Source organism: Lytechinus variegatus, chromosome 15 (assembly GCF_018143015.1).
Source record: "Lytechinus variegatus isolate NC3 chromosome 15, Lvar_3.0, whole genome shotgun sequence".
Lineage (NCBI taxonomy): Eukaryota > Metazoa > Echinodermata > Echinoidea > Temnopleuroida > Toxopneustidae > Lytechinus > Lytechinus variegatus.
Window position 1 is genome coordinate 19403559 of NC_054754.1, and position 25524 is coordinate 19429082.

The following is a 25524-nucleotide window of genomic DNA, read 5'->3' on the forward strand; positions in this document are numbered from 1 at the left end:
GGTATAGCGTCCGCCTCATGAACGGGAGGTCGTGGGTTCGATCCCTGGCCGAGTCATACCAAAGACTTATAAAAATGGGAGTTCTGCCTTCTTGCTTGGCGCTCAGCATTTAGACTGGAGAAGGGTAATAATAACACATTATGTTATGCAGGGCCCACTGGAAGAGCAGTCTTATGATTGAAGTGGCTACCCTGGGTAAATAAAACGTTAATATTATTATTATTAATTCAACAAAATGTCGCTCGCGCTACACGCTCACAGTAACATTACTGTTGTCTGAGACAAGTAAATCATCTGTTCACATGGGACTGAAAAATCCAGTGTTCAAGTAAATATGCTTCTCGCAATTAGAGTTTTCATTATTCGTTTTAGCGATATACACATCCTGCGTATTGATAATTAAAAAAAATCAGCTCGCGCTACGCGCTCGCATCATTTGTTTAATTAAATAGCCTTACAGTTCATGATTAAAAAAGTGTTTAGAACGTCCAATTATCATCTCAGGATATCAAAAAAATTTCAGCTTGCACGTACTTAGCGCGAGCATTATTTATTTTGGTGAGATATATCATCTTCATGATCATGACCCAATTAATGTAGTCCTTCACAGATCCCTTATCAAGTCAGTAGCTAAAAAAATAGCTTGCGCTTCTCGCTCGCTTTTGAGAAATAGGCAAAATATTTGTGTGTTACCCCCCTGTTTTTGCCTCTTAAATCTAGTTTAAAGAGCAGTGTGCCACCATTGCCCGATCGAGACCCGATCCGCACTGTAGCACTGGCCTCCAATATTTAAATAACCGATAACAAAAAAAGAAAAGACAAAATAAAAGGACAGGAAAGGAAAATTTAAATATGTTATTTTCTGATAATGTCAAAATCTTTTTTTCCTTCGGGACTTATTAAGGAACTTTTTTGCTGCATGCACGCGCCATTCTATGCCGCCTCTTAAGGTTGCACTTATCACGCATTGCGCTTCGTTCCGTGCTCAGGGCACAATCATACAAACAAATCCTGGGGAGCGTTTCATGAAAGGACTTGTCAGACGTTTTATCCGACAAGTCCTGTTTTATCCGACAGTTACTCTAGTAACAGTGCTTCTCAACCAATCAGAATCCAGGAAGGTTGTCAGATCTGACAACCTGTCGGACGAAAATATTGATGAAACGCCCCGCTGGGGAGCGTTTCATCCGACAAGTTGTCCGGGGGGCGTTTCATCAATACTTTCGTCCGACAAGTTGTCAGATCTGACATCTTTCCATGATTTAATTGATTGGCTGAGAGGCAGTGTTCCTATGGTAACTGTCGGATAAAATTGGACTTGTCGGATAAATCGTCTGACAAGTCCTTTCATGAAACGCCCCCCTGTTCATACCATACTGTCGACCGGGAAAATTTTTGCTCTCCCCCCCCTCCCGTCCACCGAGCACCGACCCCTGTTACTCCCTTGTCAACGGGATGGGATACTATCTGTACTAAGTTTTTATTTTGGTCGATTTTCAAATCAGTTTTATTGATTTTTTGAGGGGGGGGGGGGGTCGAACGCCAGATTTGACTGCAATTTCCTTAAAAAAATATTCTTTCAAATATCCTTTTTCTATCTTTCTTTCGGGCTTTCTTTTATTTTCCTTTCTTTTTTGTTGTTGTTGTTTAGATTTTCTTTGTTTTTTTATTTCTCTGACTAACTGTCACGGGCCCGTTGCAGAAAGAGTGGGAATCAATCGCAACTCTAAAAATCAAGCGCAACTTGTTTTTCAACCAATCAACAGCGCGCATTTGGGACTTGCGATTGATTTTTTTTCTAACGTTTAAACGCAACTCTTTCTGCAACGGAGCCACGGTCCCTTTTGTCGCCAATAAGGGGGGGGGGGGGGGGGGGGGTCAGGGGGTTACTACACCCAGAGGCGTCGATTATGGGGGGGGGGGGCAGGGGGGCGATCGCCGGCCCCACCAATGAAAATATTGGGGGGGCAAACATATCATTTTGCCCCCCCCCCCAATAATTCCGCATGTGCTAAAAATAAAATAAGATTGTAATGTTACACAGAAATCAGCAAGCGAGATTGAGATACACAACTCGTTCTTTGTCTAAAATCGTGCTCAAAATGTCCACTTTTCAGATTGGAATATCAAAAAATTTCAGCTCGCGCTTCGCGCTCGCATCATTTTTGTAACAAAAACCCATACTTTCCATGATTGAATAGGTGAATATGGTCCCGTTTTCAGTTTTAAACCTCAAAAGAACTCCCACTTCGATTTGCAATCTTTTGTTGGATATATATTTTGTTCTTTATTAAAAACGTGCATGAAACTCATTTTTTTCAGATCGAAAAATCAAAATTTTCAGCTCCCGCTTCGCGCTCGCATTAATCTGCTGGTGAGATATGTATGTATATATATATATATATATATATATATACATGTATATATATGTGTGTGTGTGTGTGATCGAGCGCCTTTGGAAAATTGATTCATGATTTTGCCTCCCCAATCTGAAAAATGGATCGACGCCCCTGACTGCACCCCCTGAATCCGCCAATGCCCATTCGGTAGACAAAGGATCGAGTTTGAAAATAGAATACAGAAAAGAAAAGGTCAAGGTATATAGCGGTCTGAAATGTAATTCATCCACGACTACAGTTTTTACGAATGAAATCTCGCCAAATACGAGATTTCCAAAATCAGTCTTTTACACCTGGCAAAAATCATGGTACGGAAATTCGAGCTGAACCTAGAAATAAATCCTGTTCAATCAATAACATCTATGTGTCAATAATTTTTTCATTAACATACGTGATTTGTATAATATCTGAAGTTTGTTTTCCTTACTTTACTTATACTTATATCTCTCGTAAAAGTCGAAAATCTTACATTTTGTATGAGGGTACGAGGGATGGATGTGCGATGTTTTTTTGTATTGGCCCATACGTTAGAAACTGTGTAGGCCCATTATGGCTATGCTGGAAGTTGAAGGAATTCCAGATACGACTTCGAATTTCATACATGCTTAAGAACCTACTTACGTTACTGAATATGATATTTGGGTAGATCTTGTGCCCTGTCATGTATCTGGTTGTATGGTAACCCAGGGAGCGCTGGCCCGCAGAGCGCTGCGGCACCAGGTCCAGGAGCTCGCCATGCGCGCCATGTTACATGTATTTAATTTACCCAGGCCATACTCACGGGACATGGGTAGATTATGGTCAAAATATCTAGTAAGTACCAGTCTGTGCCTCTGTCAGGATACCTAAAAAAAAAAGGTTCTCTCCTTAGACTCCTACCCCAGTCTCTTGAAAGACTTTCTACTGGTATCGCGACGCGATGCCGACAGAACTTTTTTTTTGAGGTTCCAGTCTGTGCCCGGATGTCAAGAAGTAATCGCAGTCATAATGACTCAATGTAAACATAATGTAGACCCTATCAGTTTCATATCAAGATTAATGGAAGACGGCAAACTGAAAATAGACAGTAAACTGAAAAATAGACAGTGAAGGTGGGATTGAGGTCACTGAAATAATCTATTTTCAGCACTCGCTATCCCCGTAGAGTGAGTCCCCAAATATTGGGTGGTTCCAAATACATGACAAAAATGACTTCAACTCCCCACAACAACTTGCATGCATGTGATGCATGAATATCTGCTAATGAATTGCACACACAGCTTCAGGTTGCACAACGAACAATTGTCCATAGACTGTGTACAATGGATAGATCGTCTCCGCACAGCAATTCTAAGACCGCTGATTGGTCAATCGCGCAGATCACGTCATGATCACGTGGTCCGAAAAATAATTCCTTCGGACTGCTTGCGGAAGTATCGATAGTGATAACGATATCCGGTCACGATGTGTACGCGGTAAATGGTCTTGGTTCGTGATCGGATCGCTCCGGTATCGATCAAAAATTATCGAAACCCTGCAATTTCATGCATATTCACGCGACGCTCCGAAACCCGGAAGCCAATTGACTTTGTGCACGTTGTGATAGACTCTACAAATTCCAACGAACACGATGACATACAGACGCTAATTTGTAAGATTTTGACGGAAAAGCAAAAAGTAATCGAAATTCTCTTACCTGTGCGTTATCGGTGAGAAAATAGATCCTCCGAGAATACCTTTCATAATTCATATAAAATACGCGAAAGTGAAATTCTAGGTCGATTTTGGTACGAGGTGATAGAGAATTGCACACTTGTTTTGTTGGAATTCTGTGTGGGGAAATAAAAGGCTTGCACTGCGCATGCTTACTATATTTTCATTCATAAATTGGTTCTCGGCAGTGGCTGGATGACGTCATGTAATAAGCAAAAATGTACACGACCACTACGTTCACGCTCCGCTATCCGTTGTACACAATTTGTCGCTGTGGGTTGCTGCTCAATAAAAATATTCCAGGGGTTAAATCCAGTGGTAAAATCCATGATTTTGATTTCCAAAGATTCGTATGACGCTTTTACTATGGACTCCAATTATCCAAAAGATCAATGACCAAAAAATCTTGTATGAAAGGGGTAAGTGATTTCCGCTGGAAATATCGCCTCCGAGATCGTACATGTTCGATCTATCGCAAAAATCTGCATGGGTCCCTGCATATTTTAGATAAAAATTTCACCTACATTATAAAATCTTGAAATAAAGTAAACAACATAATACCTGAAAGAATGATTCTTTTTCTTTACAATACCGAAATCATGAAATTTGATGGATATTTAGAGCATCAACTACCAAATTAAAAAAGGTGTTTTGGTCTGCGTTAAAGCTCATTAAATATGCAAAACCTCTCTAGTCATAAATATCACTTGGATGAAAGAAGCCACCTTTTTGGACATGCCTACTAACTGCTGTAGTTAAGTCATTGTCAAGAAAAATAAGAACTTGTTGAAATGAAATGAAGAATTGAATTTGTGTAAGTGTGAATTGTTCAACTTTATAGGGTCAAAAAGCTTTGCTGATTTAAGTTCACAAGATTCTATGTATTCATTTTTTTAGGAACTACAATTTTAAGAGGATGTTTTGGAAATTTGTAAACTTAACTAAGATTGAATCTTGATTCTGTTAATGATTCTTTTGTCTCTGATGATCAATAGTGTTAACTGTTTTTTTGGGGGAATAGAAATAAGCCTTCTTTAATGAGCCATAATTTCTGGGCTTTTTTTGTAGTGCAGCTGTTGCGTGGTCTGTGTTTCAGTCAAGGAATGAATTTTCCCATTCTCACCTGGGTTGAGTGCTGCACTGTATGCACAATATGGATGGAAGTCTTGCTGAAGCAGGAAATTAATGGCTTAGGTACTGGGGAATAGAACCCGTGACCCTCTTAAACTAGTGTTTATTTTCAAAAATTATTTTATGGCATTGGGTGATTTCAAGTCCGGTGATGGGCTTGGTGTTAGTGTTGGAATTGTATTGCTTCCCCTTGCTCCAAAACTTATTCTGAGTTTGTAAAACTGATCCAGATCAAATTATTGACATCTCAAAAACTAGTGGGTGACTTTTCGGGACCAACTTCATCTTATGTTTAGTGTTATAATAGTGTAAAAATTGACCTAACACCAACACCAAAAAAAGGTCAACACTGAACTTGAAATCACCCAATGTGATACTGAAGGCGAAGTGGAGTAAGTCCGGATTGAAAGGATACGTTTGTACTGCGGACCGACATTTCACCCCCTTTCAAAATGGCAATCTCCGCAGCGGTGTATCTGCAGTTGCTTCTGTGGTTTCCAAGCAAGTTTGCGTGTGTGATGCGTGGAATCTCCCCAATGTAGAAATGAATGAAGTTACGCGTGAGATACGCGATACCGCATTTCTGGTGCATAACAACTCCATTTGTAACCCACATCGAAAGGAGGTTGGGCTTTGAATCCGGATCGAAATAATCCTCGAATTTTCATATTGCCCTCCAAAGTGGAGTAGCTCCTCCTGGACTGGAGTAACTCCACTTTGGCTGTTGGTATGAAAGTGATATCAGAAATTTAAAAATTTTATCTGGATAGATGATTTGATGAAAGATTAAAACAAATATCCTCGTGCAAAAGTAATTATGGGCGTAAATAACAAGTTTTTCATGTTAAGGAAATAAAAATTCCTTCTCAGACTGAATTCTCTTGGCTCATTTGCAATTTTTTTTTGTTTTGTTTTGCAGCCGAAAGCAAAGAAAGTCAAGGGGAAGAAGGTGGCACCCACCCCCTATGCTGCCAAGAAGGCAGTCCCAAAGAAGGTGGTCAACCCTCTTTTTGAGAAGAGGACAAGGAATTTTGGAATTGGTAAGAAAGAATCAGACTTGGAATAATCACCTGATATTGATAACCATTTTATTGCAAATGAAATTTAAAGGTCAACAAGGGTCTATTTGTATGAAAGCATTGATCACATTTAAAAAAAAATGCAGCGGTTTGTTGATCTTATTCCCAGTAAAGTTACAAGTGTTACAACTTCAAAAATTATTGGTATATTGTTAAGTTACCTTTTAAGAGTGGTTGTTTAAACTATTCCAAGAAGTTGATTGCTTTTATTGCTCTACTGTGATGTACCTTAAGAATTTCTTCACCTGATTATATTTATGAAGAGTTGAACAGAGCTTTTTAAAACTGAGTAGAGCATTAGAAACATTATTTCTTAGTATTGATTACTAGAGTCAAGTTGGTAAAGGGTGAGTGAAATCTTATGTTTTTATAAAAGGGTATTGTGACATTGACCCTGCAGCTCTGCTTCATGCAGCTCCACTTCAATCTGTAAAAATAATGTATTATGAAAACTTGACAAGATCTTGTTCATAACTCAGCATGAGACTGAGGTAGTTGTAATGTTGATTGGTTTGTGTTTTGAGGATCAAAATTTGAGCTATAGTCCAGTGTCCATCTTGTCTTGTCTACATATTTGACAAAGAAGCACTCAATTAATTTGGAAGAAAAAAAAGGGGGAAAAAGGGATTAACCTTAAAGCCCCTTTCACAATTGGTGCGACTGCTCACAACCGTTGCGATTGTGTGTAATATACAGTGTGACCAAATGATCGCAAACGGTCCCATGAGCAATTGTGAAAGCCACTTTAGTCGCCCACTGTGGCAAAAAAACATGTACAATATTGATGGATGTAGTTATAGAATTTGCCAGGTATATTTCAGTTTTTGCGTATCAGTTTGAAAAATGCTAATCCAATACAATTTGTATGTAAATATGTTTATATTTCTAATCCATTATTGGTGATAGCCACTATTCCTTGGTTTATTGAGTAGAACTTGCTTATTCTACACAGCCTCTTATTACCTGTCCATTACCTCCTATTTCATCTCCCAGGTAATGAGATCCAGCCCAAGAGAGACCTGTCTCGCTTTGTGCTCTGGCCCAAGTATGTTCGTCTCCAGCGACAGAAGGCCGTCCTTTACCAGCGCCTGAAGGTTCCTCCTTCCATCAACCAGTTCACCCAGGCTCTGGATAGGCAGACAGGTAATACTGGGCTTTGATTTGATTAATCCAAGGCCACCAAGTCTATGGATGCGGATGTTTTTTTGACGGGCCTCGGGCACCCTTCTCTCTGACCCTTAAAAAAAATTTTGGTGGCCCTTTTAACCCGCCAAATTATTGCAGTGAAAGAATGCGCCGTTTAGAAAGTGGCCTGTGCTAAAACTTGAAATTTGGGGTCTGGGTACAATATCCTTAAAAATCTTGTTGCTTGTTGTTGACAACAACTTTTTGATGCATTTCATAATTAGGATGCAAAATTAATTGCAAAAAAGACAAGCTAGATAACCATGGATTAAAAGAATATGTGCACAGTAGATTGGGACAACCCTCCGTAGCTTTGTTTAACTTTAGAGTAAGATTTGGTATTAACGCAGTATTCTGCTATTTTTAGTATGTTTGATCAAGTCAATGATGCTTTTACTTGAGTATTTGCTATATGAGAAAGTGATTATACTTTTAACACCCTCTGAGACTTGACTAAACATATTTTTTTTTCTTTGTGTACATGACCTAGATATATTTGGGATTCTTATATAAGGGGATAATACAGCCTGCTTCGATGATTTAAACAAGTTTTTGTTGCTCTGCCTTGACCAATGCATTCTAGCCACCCAGCTGTTCCGTCTGATGCACAAGTACCGCCCTGAGACCAAGCAGGAGAAGAAGGCCAGGCTCCGGGCCCGCGCCGAGGATCGCGTCAAGGGACGTGAAGAGGTTCCTACAAAGCGTGAAGCACGCATCATGTCCGGCGTCAACACCGTCACCCGGCTCATCGAGACCAAGAAGGCCCAGCTTGTTGCCATTGCTCATGACGTTGAACCTATTGAGGTAACCCGACACATTTCTTGCTCCCTCTTGATGCAATAGCTTGGTGCATTTTAAATGGCGGTTTGGTAAAGAAGTAAAGTAATATGTAATGGAAATTGTTGATTTCAGTGGGCACTTGCTTAAAAAGATTTTTTTTCCATTTTCCATGTCTACAGTATGCATAGTGCAATGGAAGTGTTAAGTGTTTTGAAGCTCCACAATATACTTGGATGTCGTAAGCTACATGAAGAGTAAAATATATAAAACGTTAATTTTATGTTAGTTCATAACTGTTTTTGAGATTTTGCAAATTCACAAAACTTTTTCTGCAATGATGTGAGAATTTCTTCACCTGAAATTATTCATGAAGATTACACAATCGAGCTTTTTAAAACTGAGCAGAAAAGGAGAAAAAGAGAAACCACTTCTTAATTCTAGAAAATGTAATACGTCTTTTGCTATTTGTTTCCGCAATGAAATATGCATTACTTGAATGTGTGAAGCCAGGTGTATGTGTGCATGGACAATCTGGCACATGAGCCTCAAGGCATTGCTGTTTGACAAGATATTTGACACTCTAGAGGGAAAAACTTTGTCAAGATAGTTTCGTCCTGGCATTGATGGGGAAGGTATGATAACCATCAACGACGGATCCTGTCAAGAAAACGTATCAGCAATTTTAATTTTTAACTGTAACATTGCCATGTTTCCCTGCATCCCAGATTGTGATGTTCCTTCCTGCCCTCTGCCGCAAGATGGGCGTTCCCTATTGCATCGTGAAGGGAAAGTCTCGCCTCGGTCAGGTGGTCCATCGCCGTAATGCTGCTTGCCTTGCGTTCACCCAGGTCAACCCAGAGGACAAGAGTGCCCTCTCCAAGCTGGTAGACACAGTCAGGACCAACTACAATGACAGATACGAAGAGGTGAGTTTGTTGTAAGCCATGTGTAGGTGTGTAATGAAAATGCCCTCACTAGTATCCCTAAGCTGCAAGTTACAGTTCAGCATATGTTCAACATCTGTATGGCAGCATTTATCCGCAAGGAACATTTGAAAGTGCTTGGTAGATCCACTAGCAAGCTATGTTATCACTGTATTCACAAAGTTCTTGTATGTCCTCTAACCCAATCTAGGCCGGGGGGGGGCCTCGGAGGCCCCCCCCTCAACATATCGTGCGATATTTTCGCCGCGCGAAATTTTTTGACCGCGCCGCTCGCTGACTTTTTACTTTCAAGTCTTGCGCAACTTTTGAGACCAATTTTGCGTCACCCGGGTACGTGGTTCCGAAATTACGCAACATTATGTAAGTGCATGTCAGACCAAAAATTGCTCAAAAACGTGATTTCGTGTACTAAGTCAATGCAAATTGTGTTATCAACCAAAATTCATAAATGCATGATTATTTTTAGTTTTGCTGGTCTAAATGTATTTTATGCTTTTTATGATCACAGAAGAGTCCCCAACAAATTTCATTGAAAAAACAATGAAAAACAAAAGGTCGAAAAACAAAGAAATACATAAGAAATTCCAAAAAACAATATAATACATAAGAAAATGATTTGATATCGCAATTTTTTTCATGTACACTTGCTAAGAACACCACAAAGAGTTTCTATACCAAGAATTAGTACATTTGGAGCTTTATTTAGGGAGTTACAGGAAAAATTATGATTTCGCATACTAATTATGCATAATTAGCATAATCACTTAATAGCAATTCGCATGAAATAAATCACTATGCAATCTTGTAGATTATGTCCCAGGCAACCTGCGTGCCAATTTTCGGCGCGATCGCGCGGTTGACGGCCGAGATCTTACGGGGGGAGGCCCCCCCCCCCCCCGGCCATATGAACTCCCAAAATACCCCGGCCTAGATAGGGTTAAAAGATGTCTCATATACAGTCTTCTTTTGTTATATCTCATCGGATGCCTGAAATCTGATAATTTCAGTTTGCAAGGATTATTTTTCTCTATTCAATCCCCCCTTCTGAAATGACAGGTAGTTAATGTTTGGAGTGAGACGAATGGCCTTTATAATCAAGGTTGCAATGGTTTTTTAATCTTTTTGTGTACCTATCCTCTGCAGTGATGTTAGAATTTCTTCACCTGATATCAGAAGCTGAAGATATACAATCGAGCTTTTTAAAACTGAGCAGAGAGCATGTCAAGATGGAATGAGGGAGCATTGTTCTGAAATTGTATTGAAAAAACAAACCCAAGGGCCTGTATACTGAAGTGGGGTTTAACTTAAACTCGGATTTAAAGTTGTGGTTTAACTATGAGAAGCAAATAGTATAATTTTTTTTTGTTAAGTTGTATGTTTCTTGCGTTTATTCTGCTCTTTCCTGATTCATCATTGGTGAAGACAATCATCTAAGTAAACTTCCTTGACGATGAATGATTTGAGTGCCAAATGAGCTGAAATATGATATCTCTACTGTTGGTGATTTATGTAACGATGGGCTATCCATACTTAGACCACAACTTTAAACCTGCGTTTAAGTTAAACCCCGACTTAAGAATTCGGGCCAAGGTTCCTGATTCCTCTAGGAATTTTTATCAATCCCTGAGGGGCATTTCATGAAAGGTGTAAGCACTGACCAGCTCTATCAATTTCGATGACATCCTTTGTTTTGGATGGCTGAGAGGCACTGGCATCTCACTATGGTTACTCTCATAGAAAGTCAACTTGTCAGTGCGTACAACTTTATGATATGAAACAGTCCCCTGTTGTCTGGTATATTGTCAGAGCTTGCAAACTAATCTTGGTTTTGATTTGCTGCAAATTAAAGCAAAGGGGTCTGAATGTAATGGCATTTGTGGGCAAATGACAACTTGTCAGTGCTTAAAACTTAATTAAAAAAAATATCATTTGATTTCAGACCATGTGGGTTGTGAATTCATTTTTATTGCAGTGTGTTTTAATTTCCTTTTATTTATTTTCCTTACTTTCCCATTGTAGATCCGTCGTCACTGGGGCGGTGGACAGGTCGGCAGCAAGAGCCAGGCCCGCATTGACAAGCTAGAGAAGGCCAAGTCCAAGGAACTGGAGGCTAGAGCATAAGAACCATTCCTAGAGCATAACTTACAGACTGACAAAATGTTCAACCCTTACCATAGGGAAAACTCAGTAAAAAACACACACATCCCTATTATTTTTGGAAGGCAAGCATTACATTCAGGCTATATCAACTTCATACTGATGACCATAATCAGATCAGATTACAGGCAATTTTCCTAATGGGCTCATTTAGTGAAGGGCACCTTCGAAATATCTTCTCCATTTTCTTGACTGGAAGCATGATACAGTACATCTCTGCTATGTAATAAGCATGGAATAAATGACCATAGCATACACAAGTCAGATTAGAGTTTGGAATTTGTGTTTTGTCAGAATATGTCATCCACTGTGTGTGTGTGTGTGTGTATGTATATGTTGTTGAGTGGTGATTGTGAAAATATGCCAAGACCAACTGGGATGGTTCCAAATATTGCTGTAGCCAGGCATGGCAGAAAAGTTTATATTACTTTTGCATGCCTTTTCGCAACATGTTTTGTATTTCGCGTATAAAATTCTTTAACCCTTATCAAACTGGGGGGGATAAATTTGACCCTCCTAAACAAATTTTGTCGCTATGCCGCCACACAAATTTTTTTAACCACGCTGTTCAAAGACTTTTTACTTTCAAGTCTTGCATATCATTTTGAAAACAAATTTGTGATGCCCGGGTACGCGGTACCTAAATTACACAATATTGTCAGTCCCAAAATTGCTCAAAAACGTGATTCTGTGTACAAAGTCAATGCAAATTGTGTTCTTCAACCAAAAATCATAAATGTATGATTATTTTTACTTTTGTTGTTTTAGATGGATTTATTTTATGTTTTTTCTGATCGCAAGTGTTGTTCCCCCCAAAACAAAGAAATACATTAAAAAAATACATAGGAAATAATTTTTTGTAGATTTTTGTTGAAAATGTAAAAATTGACATGTTCACCAAAAATTAGCATTCTATTAGCTATATAAAGCGAGTTAAGGGCGAAAAAAATATTGGGGGCCAATTTCTTACCCATATTTGCATAATTGATTAATGAAAAATATAAGCGATCAACTTTTTTTAAATTTCACTATACAGTCTTCGAGTTTACATCCGGCTCTACGTGCGTGCAAATTTTCGCGGCGATTGCGAGATCTGGGGGGGGGGGTGTCAAATTGACCATCTCATTATATGTTGGTCCGAAATGGCCCACAAAGATGGGGTCAAGAAATTATTTATACTGTAAGTAGGACAAAAATGTGACCAATGGGAGAGAAGTCTGTTAGAGAGGGGATTCTGAATGGGTAAACTGCCAATTCGTTTTCTGCCGTCTCATCTGCTCACCACATGGTCGACCTTCATTTAGTCTAATGCATACCATACATCAACATTTCGTCCAACAACCATTTGGTCCAATCATCACTTTTTCTAATCACCAATTCGTCTATGACCATCTCGTCGCATAACCTGTTAGTCTAATATCCATCTTATTTTCATTCATTTCGCCTATTTGACACTAATTCCAAGTAGATCAAATGGTATATGGACTAAATGGCTGTTGGACCAACTGGTTATTAGATGAAATGGCATTAGACCATGTGGATAGTGGACTAACTGATGGGAGACCAAATGCGCTCGTATTTATTGTTTAGTAATATACCTATCCCGTTCAAAATTACTAAAAGTGCTTAGAAATACAATGTAATTTCTTAGGTCGGAAAGTCAAATTATCAGCTCGCGTTATTTGATTGTTGAAATATCGTCTTTATATGGGTAACTGCACAGTGTCCTTAACATGCCACCTTGTTGATCAGGCCAGAACGTATATTAAAAAAAATTCTTGACGAGGAATTCACTCTTGACAGTTATTTTTAAAGAATGTATTCATTATAATCGTGTATCTGAATATGAAAACGGCCCAAGTGCTATTTTTGGAAAAAATTGAGTATCTGAGTTATACAATGACTCATCTTGTTTATAAACGATAAATCTTAAATCATCTGAGATATGCCTCAAATAAAGGAGGAAAATCTGATACGAGTGGAAGAAAAGCCCAAGTCCTGGACTTCGGCTTTTTACATTCATATCATAGCGCCCTCTCTCTTCTACTTACTACAGAAGTCTACCATGTGTATGAATGTAAGAATAACCCTAGTCCGTATGATTCTAAAAACGACCCAGGTCCACCAGACAAAAGCCCCGCCCATAAATATCATATTAATGTTCATTAAGTATGTTCACGTAAATTTGTTTTATGATGTTCTTTGATATATTTCAACTGCCCAAATTAAAAAAATATCCTGTTTTTTTTTCAATTTTCTCAAAATGACCTCCTATGGACTTGGGCCTTTTTTATATGCAAGTCATGTGATTCTTTGTCACTGCAAAGAATTATAAAGAAAACCCCAAAAAATGAATAATACAGCTCTTGCAAGTTTTTCCAGAACACATGAATATTGCAGCTCTTGTAAGGTTTTCTATGACAAGGGTTTCAATTACGACACTAGTTTTTTCTCGAACGAATAAATTTGTTGCAATTAGCATAACAGAAAGATTCAGTGAGCTAATTAACATATAGGCCTACGTGCAATACATAGATTTTTTTGTCACTGTACTGTCTAAAAAGCTTGAAAACAAGAATATTGCAGCTCTTTATTTATGATTTTTTATGAAGTGGAATCATTCATTTAGGAAACTTTTATGAATAAGCATAATCAGCATTGTTTTAGCTAGTTAACTTACATATGTTATATATAGAATATTGATATGTGTAGTCAATTGCAGCTCTAAAAAACATGCGCAACTTGATTTTCAACCAATCAACAGCGCGCATTTGGGACTTGCGATTGATTTTTCGGCTTGCGTTTGAACGCAACTCTCTCTTCAACGGGCCCCAGTTTCAACCAGCAAGATTTGTTATCTATTCAAGTGGTGCAAATTATATCTATTCATGTTCTGCCATGAACGTAAATCTACAAGGATTTTTCTTTTGTTCAGGAAAATGACCTATTCATTCACCCCTAGAGAGATGAGATCAAGATGAGATAAAGGATTTCAAAAATATATTTTGATTCATTTCCTTTGTAGATATCATTAGGTGGCCTAGTAATCATTCAATCAATTTGTCATCAATCAGGCATCAATCAATCAACCAATCATCCTTCTATCAATCAATCAACCAACCAATAATCCATCCATCAATCAATCAATCAATCAATCAATCAATCAACCAACCAATCATCCATCTATCAATCAATCAATCAACCAATAATCCATCCATCAATCAATCAATCAACCAATCATCCATCCATCAATCAATCAATCACTCAACCAACCAACCAACCCACCCCCCACCCATCCATCCATCAATCAATCAGTCATCAATCAATCAATCAATCAATCAATCAATTTTTAAGTTTGATTAAAGATATCTTTTGTCAATTTTCTCAAGCCTTCAATTTTAAATTTAGGTGTGATATATCGGCCTGTAAGTTGTAAGCTGAAAATCTAAAAAAAAAAAGAAATCAAAAGAGAGAATGAAGAATATAGTGACTGGACTACATATTCAACGTAATATGGTAATAACGAATCTTGGATTGAGAAGTTTACTGATGAGTGCTGAAAAAGGGCTCATATCTTTATGTTCGATGAACAATTATCGCTTAAAATTTGAGCCAGTTGTATAAAACATATACTATAATAGTGCAATCGAATCGAATTAACGCACAAATCCAATAACGTCATCTGGTGGGTGTTTCATAAAAGTTGTCATTACGGACTAAATTGTCAGTGCTGACAATTTCAGTAAAATCGTTGGTTTTGATTGGCTGAAAGGCACTAGCTGGCCTCTGACTGTTACTATATGGTAACTGTCGGAGAAAGACAACTTGTCAGTGCTGACAACTTTCATGAAACGTTCCCTGCATGGGACCGTTTTTTGGTCAATGGTCGCATACAAAGAAATTTGTTTTCTAATCATGGCTTTAACAATAAGTATACATATTGATCAAAAGTGCAATATATCTCAACAATATTGAAAGCTTTACACATTTAATACCCATAAAAAGTCATACAATATATCCATTAGCAAGCAGGGAAAGCCGCTTAAGTCGCTTTATCACCAACTTAATTCTTCTTCTTGTGTGGTTTGGCTGGCAACCAGTCGAGAAATGACTATTTTGTTTGGAGATTTTTTTTCTTTGAAAGGATGAATAGGTTCTTGATTTTCTCCATTTTTTCTGTCTATTTTATTTCATTTTTTCCTTTTCTTCTTTTAATTTCCTCCCCACTTTTTCTTGTTTCTTTTGTTTTGATTTCTTTCCTTTTTCTATTTCCCTTTTCTTTTATTTTCTGTTCTATTTTCTTTTCTTTTCTTATTCTCTTCTGAATGTACTCTCTTTTCTTTTCTTAACTCTATTTTGTCTTATTCTTTATCCTCTTTAAATAATAATAATGGATATTTAGGGGCGCTACAGCAGAGGAAATAAAAATGAACTAGATTTGGGACCAGAATAAAAGGGGGTGAAAAGTGCAGGAAAAGAAAAGAGCAAAAAAGGGGCTTACATTATTATGCTGTCAGAGCATTAATTGTCCTACGTCGAAACTGTGTCCGAGAGATCGAGACTCTTGATTTTGGAAGCTTCGCACTCGAACACAAAGAAATCACTCAACCACATCACCTATTCACTGTCTCGAGAATTTCGGTGGGGATTTTTTTGTACGTCCCCATCAGTGACTCATATCACGATCCCGATCACGATATATGGCGGTATTGTCATGATTAGCATGATTAGATATGTGCTGTTCTCTCCCGGTGTTCTCTCATTGTCGCGTTATGTGTTATTCATAAACAACGTACTTCGTTGCTGAATTACGTTTTGTACAAAGACGGAACGTCGCTGCTGTTCTAACCGCACCTTCGACATGCAGTTAAGGAATTATTTCATAAGATATCTTTCGGGAGAAGGATTGGATACAGAACCCTTTCGTCTACAACCAAGTCAAGGTGTATGAGTAGGCCTATCATGTAGGTCCATAGTGGTATGGGTATGAGCACGGTTTTCGTTAGTCCAGATTGGACCTTGTTCACGTACGTGAACCACCTATAGGCTATGTATCAACTCAGTGGAGCCCGCCATTATAAAAGCCCTCTCGCGGTAGGTCGCCAAGCAATCTTGTTAGCGACGCATGTGAGCACCGTCTTGCTCACTCTCCAAAATGTATGCGATATTAAAATCCTAAAAACTAATGGAATCGTTAAAATTTAGTAAGGCTATGAATACTTATCATTTACATTGACTATCAGTGTATCAACCTATATCAGATTTACAAGCAAGTGTGGATAAGATTTCGAATTACCAGTAATTTTGATGAGTGATACAATATGCCAAAATTTATGAAAATATAGCGTAAATTTCATATAGCATTTCAAAATCGTTATTTTCAATATCTTCACAATTTTTCATTGTTTTAAAAAACATCTTATTACTTTAACTATAATTTTATTTCGAACGGTGTACGTTCGATCTAATGTGAGAAGCCCGCCCCGCGCATGCGCCTTGTCACTTCTGACAGTAATATTCTTAAAACAGTCTCTGGTTATGAATTTGAGTTCATTATATGAGAGAGTAGGATACAGTGCGGTTAATACAGCTAGATCAGCACTGGCAGCTACAGTGACTTTGTCAGATGGTATCAGTCTTAATACACATCCACTTGTTACCCGCTTCATGAAGGGTGTGTTTAATTTGAAGCCTCCCAGACCTAGGTATGAAAGAACTTGGGATGTGACAATTGTATTATCTTATTTGCGAGGATTATGGCCCCTGACGTCCTTATCCCTTCAGGACTTGACAATGAAAACTTGCATGCTCTTAGCATTAGTGTCTGCTCAACGACAGCAGACCCTTCACCTTCTTAGTATCACCAGTATGGATGTTACAGACTCAGCAGTCACCTTTTCAGTAGATGAACTGTTAAAAACAAGCAAACCAGGAAAAACTGGGCAGAAGTTAGTGCTTAAGAAGTATGGACATGACTCGCGTGTTTGCATCTATACGCATTTGTTAGAATATGTTGGCCGTACTAGGCCTCTTAGAGGACAGGAAACCTACCTGTTTATCAGCACCCGGAAACCACATTGCCGTGTGTCTAGGGATACTATTGCCAGATGGCTTAAGTTAGTAATGTCTAAAGCAGGTATAGACATTGGGGTGTTTAAACCCCACTCCACGCGATCTGCTGCTGCCTCTAAAGTTGGCAGGACTTTACCAGTAGAAAACATTATGCATCATGTGGGATGGAGGTCAGAAGCAACATTCCAGGAATTCTATAACAAGCCAATAGTAGAGGAAGTCGACTCGTTTGTGTCTGCGCTCTTAGGGGATACTGCAGATTCGACCAATGAAGTAACGGATTTGTAAATAGCTCATGTGAGTTTTACGTCAAACATTTGTCTTTTCAGTTATGGTTTCGAGGCCAGAGTTTACTTTAAAGTCTCACATTAGATCGAACGTACACCGTTCGAAATAAAATGAAGAGATTAAACGAAAACTTACCTGTTTGAAGTTTGATCTCCATTTTATGAAGTAGGTGTAGTGAAGAGCTAATGTGCCCTCCACTCCCTCCCATGTTTGGTTAACTGAAGGTCTAAGAGGGGTTATAGCTTCACACACCTACATACTATATACCTCCACGTAGTGGATGGGAAATTTTACCCAGAATTGGAAAACTAATCCAGTGGGCACTACGTGGGGTTTTTAAACTCTGTCCTCACGTTGAATTGTGGCAAGGCGCATGCGCGGGGCGGGCTTCTCACATTAGCTCTTCACTACACCTACTTCATAAAATGGAGATCAAACTTCAAACAGGTAAGTTTTCGTTTAATCTCTTCATTTTCCCGAACTGATAACGTTGGTAGGCTATTTTCTCCATCGCTTAAAATGGAATGTCGGGCTTTCGAAATCAGGTTAATTTTTGTTATATTTCTAAAAGAAAAATCGTTAGATTCGAGCTACTATACCATTGTTCTCCCGAAGAAGGGTTGTCATCTCATAATGTTGTGTAAATGATACATAACAATAAAACTTACGAGTGTAGCAATCCATGTTGGATAACATTTTTCAGTATGAGTTTCGTAATGAAGAGAAAAAATAGGTTCATTCTTAGCACGCGAGCCGCAGAATAATAAATTTTAGCGTGTGCAGACAGGGCTGATCGTCTTGACTGTCCGTTCGGATTATCCAGTCCGATACCGCGTCGGGTTGTATATTCCACGTACCTTTTCCCCTTGCGATGACCACTGTGCAGTTTTAGTGTTTAATTTTGATACTCAATCTGTGAAATTAATAGTTTACCGATATCTAAAAATGCTTGGAATATACCTGACACATAAATTATTTCATTTTCGGTAATTATTATTTCTTTCCTGAATTACAAAAAAGTCAAACTGCCTAGTGTCAAGAATGTGTAACATTGACTGTATAAAATTACAACATTATCAAGGTTTGGGAAATATCTTGTTAAGTTTGCCCAATGTCATCAGTATCTCACGGTATATGTTAAACAGAAAATATAGAACAAGTGTATATTTTGTAAATTCCACGGCCACATATACCATCATGCGACATAATATATGAAACCGACGTGCATGGCCGCCGGGGGGGGGGGGGGGTACTCAAATTATTTTAAAATCAAAGTAATAGCAATTTTATAGATCTGCAATATTCCTATCCATGCTCTCGTGATAATGACTTAAAATCATGGTGAGTTGCAATGGGGAGGGGTCGATGAGGGATACTGAAAAGGACCAAAATGAGATTGCAGGCCGGTAGAAATAAGAGGGGCAAATATTAATAGGTTAGTTTTATTGGAGGAGAGCTTGACCATAACAGAAGGGAAGGAATAATATGAGACGGTTGAAATTTAGATTGGGAGAGCTGATCTTTGAGATATAAAATGTCACAAACACAAAAACAAAAAAAAGAGAGAACAGGGAGATAGGAGGAAAAGAGAAGCTCTTGCAATAAAATATATCAAACAGGCACTTGTCTGGGGCGAAAGTGAGTGATGATAACTTATGCCCGCCCCCCCCTCCCTCCACTCCCTAGTCAATCTTGGTAGCAGAGACACCGAGAAGATGATTGATGAAAAAGGGGCTAATGGGACCCGCAGAAAAAAATCAGTAATCTTGAACAGGACAGCTTGAAAACTTATAGTAGGATCCTCATATTGTATAGAATTATAATTATGATAAAAGGTAAAATTCCACGATAAACAACAGGAATTAATATTAGAAAATAAGGTTATTTGAAAGAGAGTGGGAAAAGGACCCCCCCCTTTTCTCCCGATCCGCTTGAGACACCTGAACCCGGCTCCCGGCCCTTCCTCTTCTTCTGTATACCATCTCTTTAAGTTCGTGAGGCGGCCGTGGAATTTACAAAAAATACAGTTGTTCTATATTTTCTGTTTAACATACAGTGAGATACTGATGACATTGGGCAAACTTAACATGATATTTTCCAAATCTTGACAATTTCTATCATGATTCTTGACCTATAAGATTGACGTTTTGTAATTCATGCAGGAAAGAAATAATAATTCTCGAAAATGAAATCATTAATATGTGTCAGGTATATTCCGAGCATTTTTCGATATCGGTATTTCACAGATTGAGTATCAAAATGAAGCACTATATAACTCTACAGTGGTCACTGCAAGGGGACAAGGTACGTGGAATATACCACCCGACACCAGTATGGGACTAGATAATCCCGCGCGACACACCAGGGGATCAGCCATGTCTGCGCGCGCTAAAAATTATCGTTCTGCGGCTCGCGTGCTAAGAATGAACTTGATTTTTCTCTTCATTACGAAACTCATCCTAAAAAATGTTATCTAACATGGATTACTACACTCCTAAAATATATTGTAATGTATCATTTACACAACATTATGAGATGATAACCCTCCTTCTGGCAAACAGTTGGTATAGTAGTTCGAATCTAACAATTTTCTTTTAGAAATATAACAAAAATTAACCTGATTTTGAAGGCCTGCCAGCCGAGAAACAGTAATCTATCAACGTTATCAGTTCGGGAAAATTATACTAAATGTGATAAGATGTTTTTTAAAGCAATGAAAAATTATGAAAATATTTAAATTAAGGATTTTGAAATGCTGTACAAAATTTACACTATATTCTCATAAATTTTGGCACTTTGTATCACTCATTAAAATTGCTGATAATTCGTAATATAACCGTCACTTGCTGGTAAATTCGGTATGAGTTTGTACACCGATAGTCAATGTAAATGATAAACATTCATAGCCTTACTAAATTTTAACGATTCTATAGGTTTTTAGGATTTTAATATCGCAGACATTATGGAGAGTGAGCAGAACGATGCTTACATGCGTTGCTAACGGGGTTGCTAGGCGCGAAAATCCGATTTAGCTCCGCCCACTTTTTACACTGAGTTGGAGGGATTCACGTACGTGTGTTGTTTGGAAGTGCCCTTTCCCAAAAGCTAACATAGAGGGCACATGTCTCCCAATCTCTAATCAGCGACAATCCACTCTTCTTCGCTCCCCACCAAGGTCCAGTACAAAACTTTGCTGCGTCAGAAAAGCTAAGTATCAATCAAACAAGTTACACGGTAGGGGGTCAGGTGCCCTAGTCTCACACACCAAACAAGACACATTTTTACCCAAACAACTTCACCTCAAACAGGATGAAAAATGCAAAGTTGTGTGTTTTTTTACACTGTAATCATAAGACTTCGTGTTCATGCACTTAAGAAATATCTATTCAGCGCCTAATTTCTCCCTCGCCAAAAGATTCCTCCCATGAACCAAGTATTAAAGTTTGAATAAGTAGACTACACCAGTTGCAAGGAGACACCAGCTGGTAAACGTCTCTGGCTCAGGCAGTAATCAAGAGATGCTGACCCCCTCCCCCATCGTGGTCAATGGGCAGTGGAGGGTCAGGGGAAACCAGACCCGTGGCCTACAGGTACGACTAGTCTCTTGTACCAAACTTTTGCTTCCACTCAAATACAAGTTTACCCCCAAGGACGATGAAAATATACAGATGTGACCGATGTTCTTCAGAATGGACATATACCACCATGATTATTTGATATTCAAATTTTGTTCTCTTGAAATGTTCTCTTACCCAATGATTTCGTCCCTTGAATAAGTATTACAGTTTATATGACTGGACTACAAAAACCAGGACCATGTGGCTTCCATGAAATGACCTCCTGACCTCCATGATAAGGGGCAGTCAGTGTAATGTAATTCATACATGCACTGAATGTATGGACTCCATAATTGGAGTCCTATAGTATTTCTCATTCATCTAAATGCCAATTCGTCCATTTGCCAACTTTCTATTTGGTCTACCATCAATACATCCTCTCACCACATGGTCTAGTTTGATGTCATTCCGTCTAATAACCAGTTGGCCAATAGCCATTTAGTCCATTTACCATTTGGTCTAATTAGACTAAGTGTTGTGCAAAATGAATGAAAATAAAGTGGAAATCAAGCAATTATTATATTAGACATCGGCGGATCCAGGGGGGTGCGCGCGCCCCCCCTAATATTTGAGCGGCGCCGAAGGCGCCGCTCAAAATAAAAAAATAAAAAAAAGTAAAAGAAAGAAAAGGCGCCGCTTGAAAAATTAAAAATAAAGGAAAGAAAGGGAAAAGGCGCTGCTTAAAAAAATATACACTGATATAACATTAGCAACAGTAAAGGAAAGACTATCCCCAGCAAAGCGTAATCATATCTGATTCTTCCTTATTTTTTCTTTTAACTACCCTTTTCCCAACAACTTCGCCGGTAGCAGTGCGCTGCCTGCATATAACTGGCGCCAATCAAGAATAATCAGCGCCACCTTAATCTAAATCGGCGCCGGACAAGAATAATCAGCGCTATTCAGTTATAAATCGGCGCCAGTCAAGAAAAATCGGCACTGCCAGAGTCTTAACCGGCGCCGATCAAGGATAATTAGCGCCACCTAAATCTAAATCGACGCTGGACAAGAACAATCGGCGTCATCTGGTTATAAATCGGCGCCAGTCAAGAATAATCGGCGCCTCCTGGTTCTAGATCGGCACCAGTCGATTATGGATTGCCGCTGCCTGAATCTTACGTAACGTCGGGTGTCTACAAAACTAAGACCTAAGACCTAAGACCCCATATACATACTACCAAAAAAACTACAAAACTAAGACCCAACCAACTACAAAACTAAGACCCTGTGTAACACTCATTGGTATGCAGCCTAGTCTGTACTCCAGACCCAGTTGGGAGATACACTTCGCAATACAAAACTACAAAACTAAGACCCAACCAACTACAAAACTAAGACCCTGTGTAATATTCATTGGTATGAGTCTAGTCTGTACTTCAGACCCTGTTTGGGAGAAACACTTCGCCTATCCTATGTACTCTATACAAAACTACAAAACTAAGACCCAACCAACTACAAAACTAAGACCCTGTGTAATATTCATTGGTATGAGTCTAGTCTGTACTTCAGACCCTGTTTGGGAGAAACACTTCGCCTATCCTATGTACTCTATACAAAACTACAAAACTAAGACCCAACCAACTACAAAACTAAGACCCTGTGTAATATTAATTGGTATGAGTCTAGTCTGTACTCCAGACCCAGTTTGGGAGATACACTTCACCTATCCTATGTACTCAATACAAAACTACAAAAATAAGACCCAACCAACTACAAAACTAAGACCCTGTGTAACACTCATTGGTATGCAGCCTAGTCTGTACTCCAGACCCAGTTTGGGAGATACACTTCGCCTATCCTATGTACTCAATACAAAACTACAAAACTAAGACCCAACCAACTACAAAACTAAGACCCTGTATAATATTCATTGGTATGAGTCTAGTCTGTACTTCAGACCCTGTTTGGGAGAAACACTTCGCCTATCCTATGTACTCTATACAAAACTACAAAACTAAGACCCAACCAACTACAAAACTAAGACCCTGTTTAATATTAATTGGTATGCAGCCTAGTCTGTACTCCAGACCCAATTGGGAGATACACTTCGCCTATCCTATGTACTCAATACAAAACTACAAAACTAAGACCCTGTGTAATATTCATTGGTATGAGTCTAGTCTGTACTTCAGACCCTGTTTGGGAGAAACACTTCGCCTATCCTATGTACTCTATACAAAACTACAAAACTAAGACCCAACCAACTACAAAACTAAGACCCTGTGTAATATTCATTGGTATGAGTCTAGTCTGTACTTCAGACCCTGTTTGGGAGAAACACTTCGCCTATCCTATGTACTCTATACAAAACTACAAAACTAAGACCCAACCAACTACAAAACTAAGACCCTGTGTAATATTCATTGGTATGAGTCTAGTCTGTACTCCAGACACAGTTTGGGAGATACACTTCACCTATCCTATGTACTCAATACAAAACTACAAAACTAAGACCCAACCAACTACAAAACTAAGACCCTGTGTAACACTCATTGGTATGCAGCCTAGTCTGTACTCCAGACCCAGTTTGGGAGATACACTTCGCCTATCCTATGTACTCAATACAAAACTACAAAACTAAGACCCAACCAACTACAAAACTAAGACCCTGTATAATATTCATTGGTATGAGTCTAGTCTGTACTTCAGACCCTGTTTGGGAGAAACACTTCGCCTATCCTATGTACTCTATACAAAACTACAAAACTAAGACCCAACCAACTACAAAACTAAGACCCTGTGTAATATTCATTGGTATGAGTCTAGTCTGTACTTCAGACCCTGTTTGGGAGAAACACTTCGCCTATCCTATGTACTCTATACAAAACTACAAAACTAAGACCCAACCAACTACAAAACTAAGACCCTGTGTAATATTCATTGGTATGAGTCTAGTCTGTACTTCAGACCCTGTTTGGGAGAAACACTTCGCCTATCCTATGTACTCTATACAAAACTACAAAACTAAGACCCAACCAACTACAAAACTAAGACCCTGTGTAATATTCATTGGTATGAGTCTAGTCTGTACTCCAGACACAGTTTGGGAGATACACTTCACCTATCCTATGTACTCAATACAAAACTACAAAACTAAGACCCAACCAACTACAAAACTAAGACCCTGTGTAACACTCATTGGTATGCAGCCTAGTCTGTACTCCAGACCCAGTTTGGGAGATACACTTCGCCTATCCTATGTACTCAATACAAAACTACAAAACTAAGACCCAACCAACTACAAAACTAAGACCCTGTATAATATTCATTGGTATGAGTCTAGTCTGTACTTCAGACACTGTTTGGGAGAAACACTTCGCCTATCCTATGTACTCTATTCAAAACTACAAAACTAAGACCCAACCAACTACAAAACTAAGACCCTGTGTAATATTCATTGGTATGAGTCTAGTCTGTACTTCAGACCCTGTTTGGGAGAAACACTTCGCCTATCCTATGTACTCTATACAAAACTACAAAACTAAGACCCAACCAACTACAAAACTAAGACCCTGTGTAATATTCATTGGTATGAGTCTAGTCTGTACTTCAGACCCTGTTTGGGAGAAACACTTCGCCTATCCTATGTACTCTATACAAAACTACAAAACTAAGACCCAACCAACTACAAAACTAAGACCCTGTGTAATATTCATTGGTATGAGTCTAGTCTGTACTTCAGACCCTGTTTGGCAGAAAGACTTCGCCTATCCTATGTACTCTATACAAAACTACAAAACTAAGACCCAACCAACTACAAAACTAAGACCCTGTGTAATATTAATTGGTATGAGTCTAGTCTGTACTCCAGACCCAGTTTGGGAGATACACTTCACCTATCCTATGTACTCAATACAAAACTACAAAACTAAGACCCAACCAACTACAAAACTAAGACCCTGTGTAACACTCATTGGTATGCAGCCTAGTCTGTACTCCAGACCCAGTTTGGGAGATACACTTCGCCTATCCTATGTACTCAATACAAAACTACAAAACTAAGACCCAACCAACTACAAAACTAAGACCCTGTATAATATTCATTGGTATGCAGCCTAGTCTGTACTCCAGACCCAGTTGGGAGATACACTTCGCCTATCCTATGTACTCAATACAAAACTACAAAACTAAGACCCAACCAACTACAAAACTAAGACCCTGTGTAATATTCATTGGTATG

The 25524-nt window shown here is 38.8% G+C and overlaps 1 protein-coding gene and 3 non-coding genes across 4 annotated transcripts; all 4 read left to right on the forward strand.

Annotated features, from left to right (window-relative positions):
- The first annotated feature begins 2614 nt into the window (after window positions 1-2614).
- On the forward strand, window positions 2615-11627 carry LOC121428855 (60S ribosomal protein L7a-like). The gene is made up of 6 exons (XM_041625720.1): window positions 2615-2707; window positions 6142-6262; window positions 7295-7444; window positions 8070-8290; window positions 8992-9192; window positions 11230-11627. Exons 1-6 carry the CDS (start codon window positions 2705-2707, stop codon window positions 11329-11331), a joined length of 798 nt encoding a protein of 265 aa, XP_041481654.1. The 5' UTR covers window positions 2615-2704; the 3' UTR covers window positions 11332-11627.
- LOC121429347 lies at window positions 6516-6595 on the forward strand. Its single transcript, XR_005971898.1, has one exon. It is a non-coding gene; the product is annotated as a small nucleolar RNA SNORD36 (small nucleolar RNA).
- LOC121429343 lies at window positions 8596-8672 on the forward strand. Its single transcript, XR_005971894.1, has one exon. It is a non-coding gene; the product is annotated as a small nucleolar RNA SNORD36 (small nucleolar RNA).
- On the forward strand, window positions 10348-10424 carry LOC121429345. The gene has a single exon (XR_005971896.1). It is a non-coding gene; the product is annotated as a small nucleolar RNA SNORD36 (small nucleolar RNA).
- Window positions 11628-25524: the final 13897 nt, after the last annotated feature.

Coding starts and splice junctions, on each gene's coding strand:
- LOC121428855 (XM_041625720.1), top strand. Junction 6,263..7,294: donor GACAAGGAATTTTGGAATTG/GTAAGAAAGAAT, acceptor TTCATCTCCCAG/GTAATGAGATCCAGCCCAAG. Junction 8,291..8,991: donor ATGACGTTGAACCTATTGAG/GTAACCCGACAC, acceptor CCTGCATCCCAG/ATTGTGATGTTCCTTCCTGC.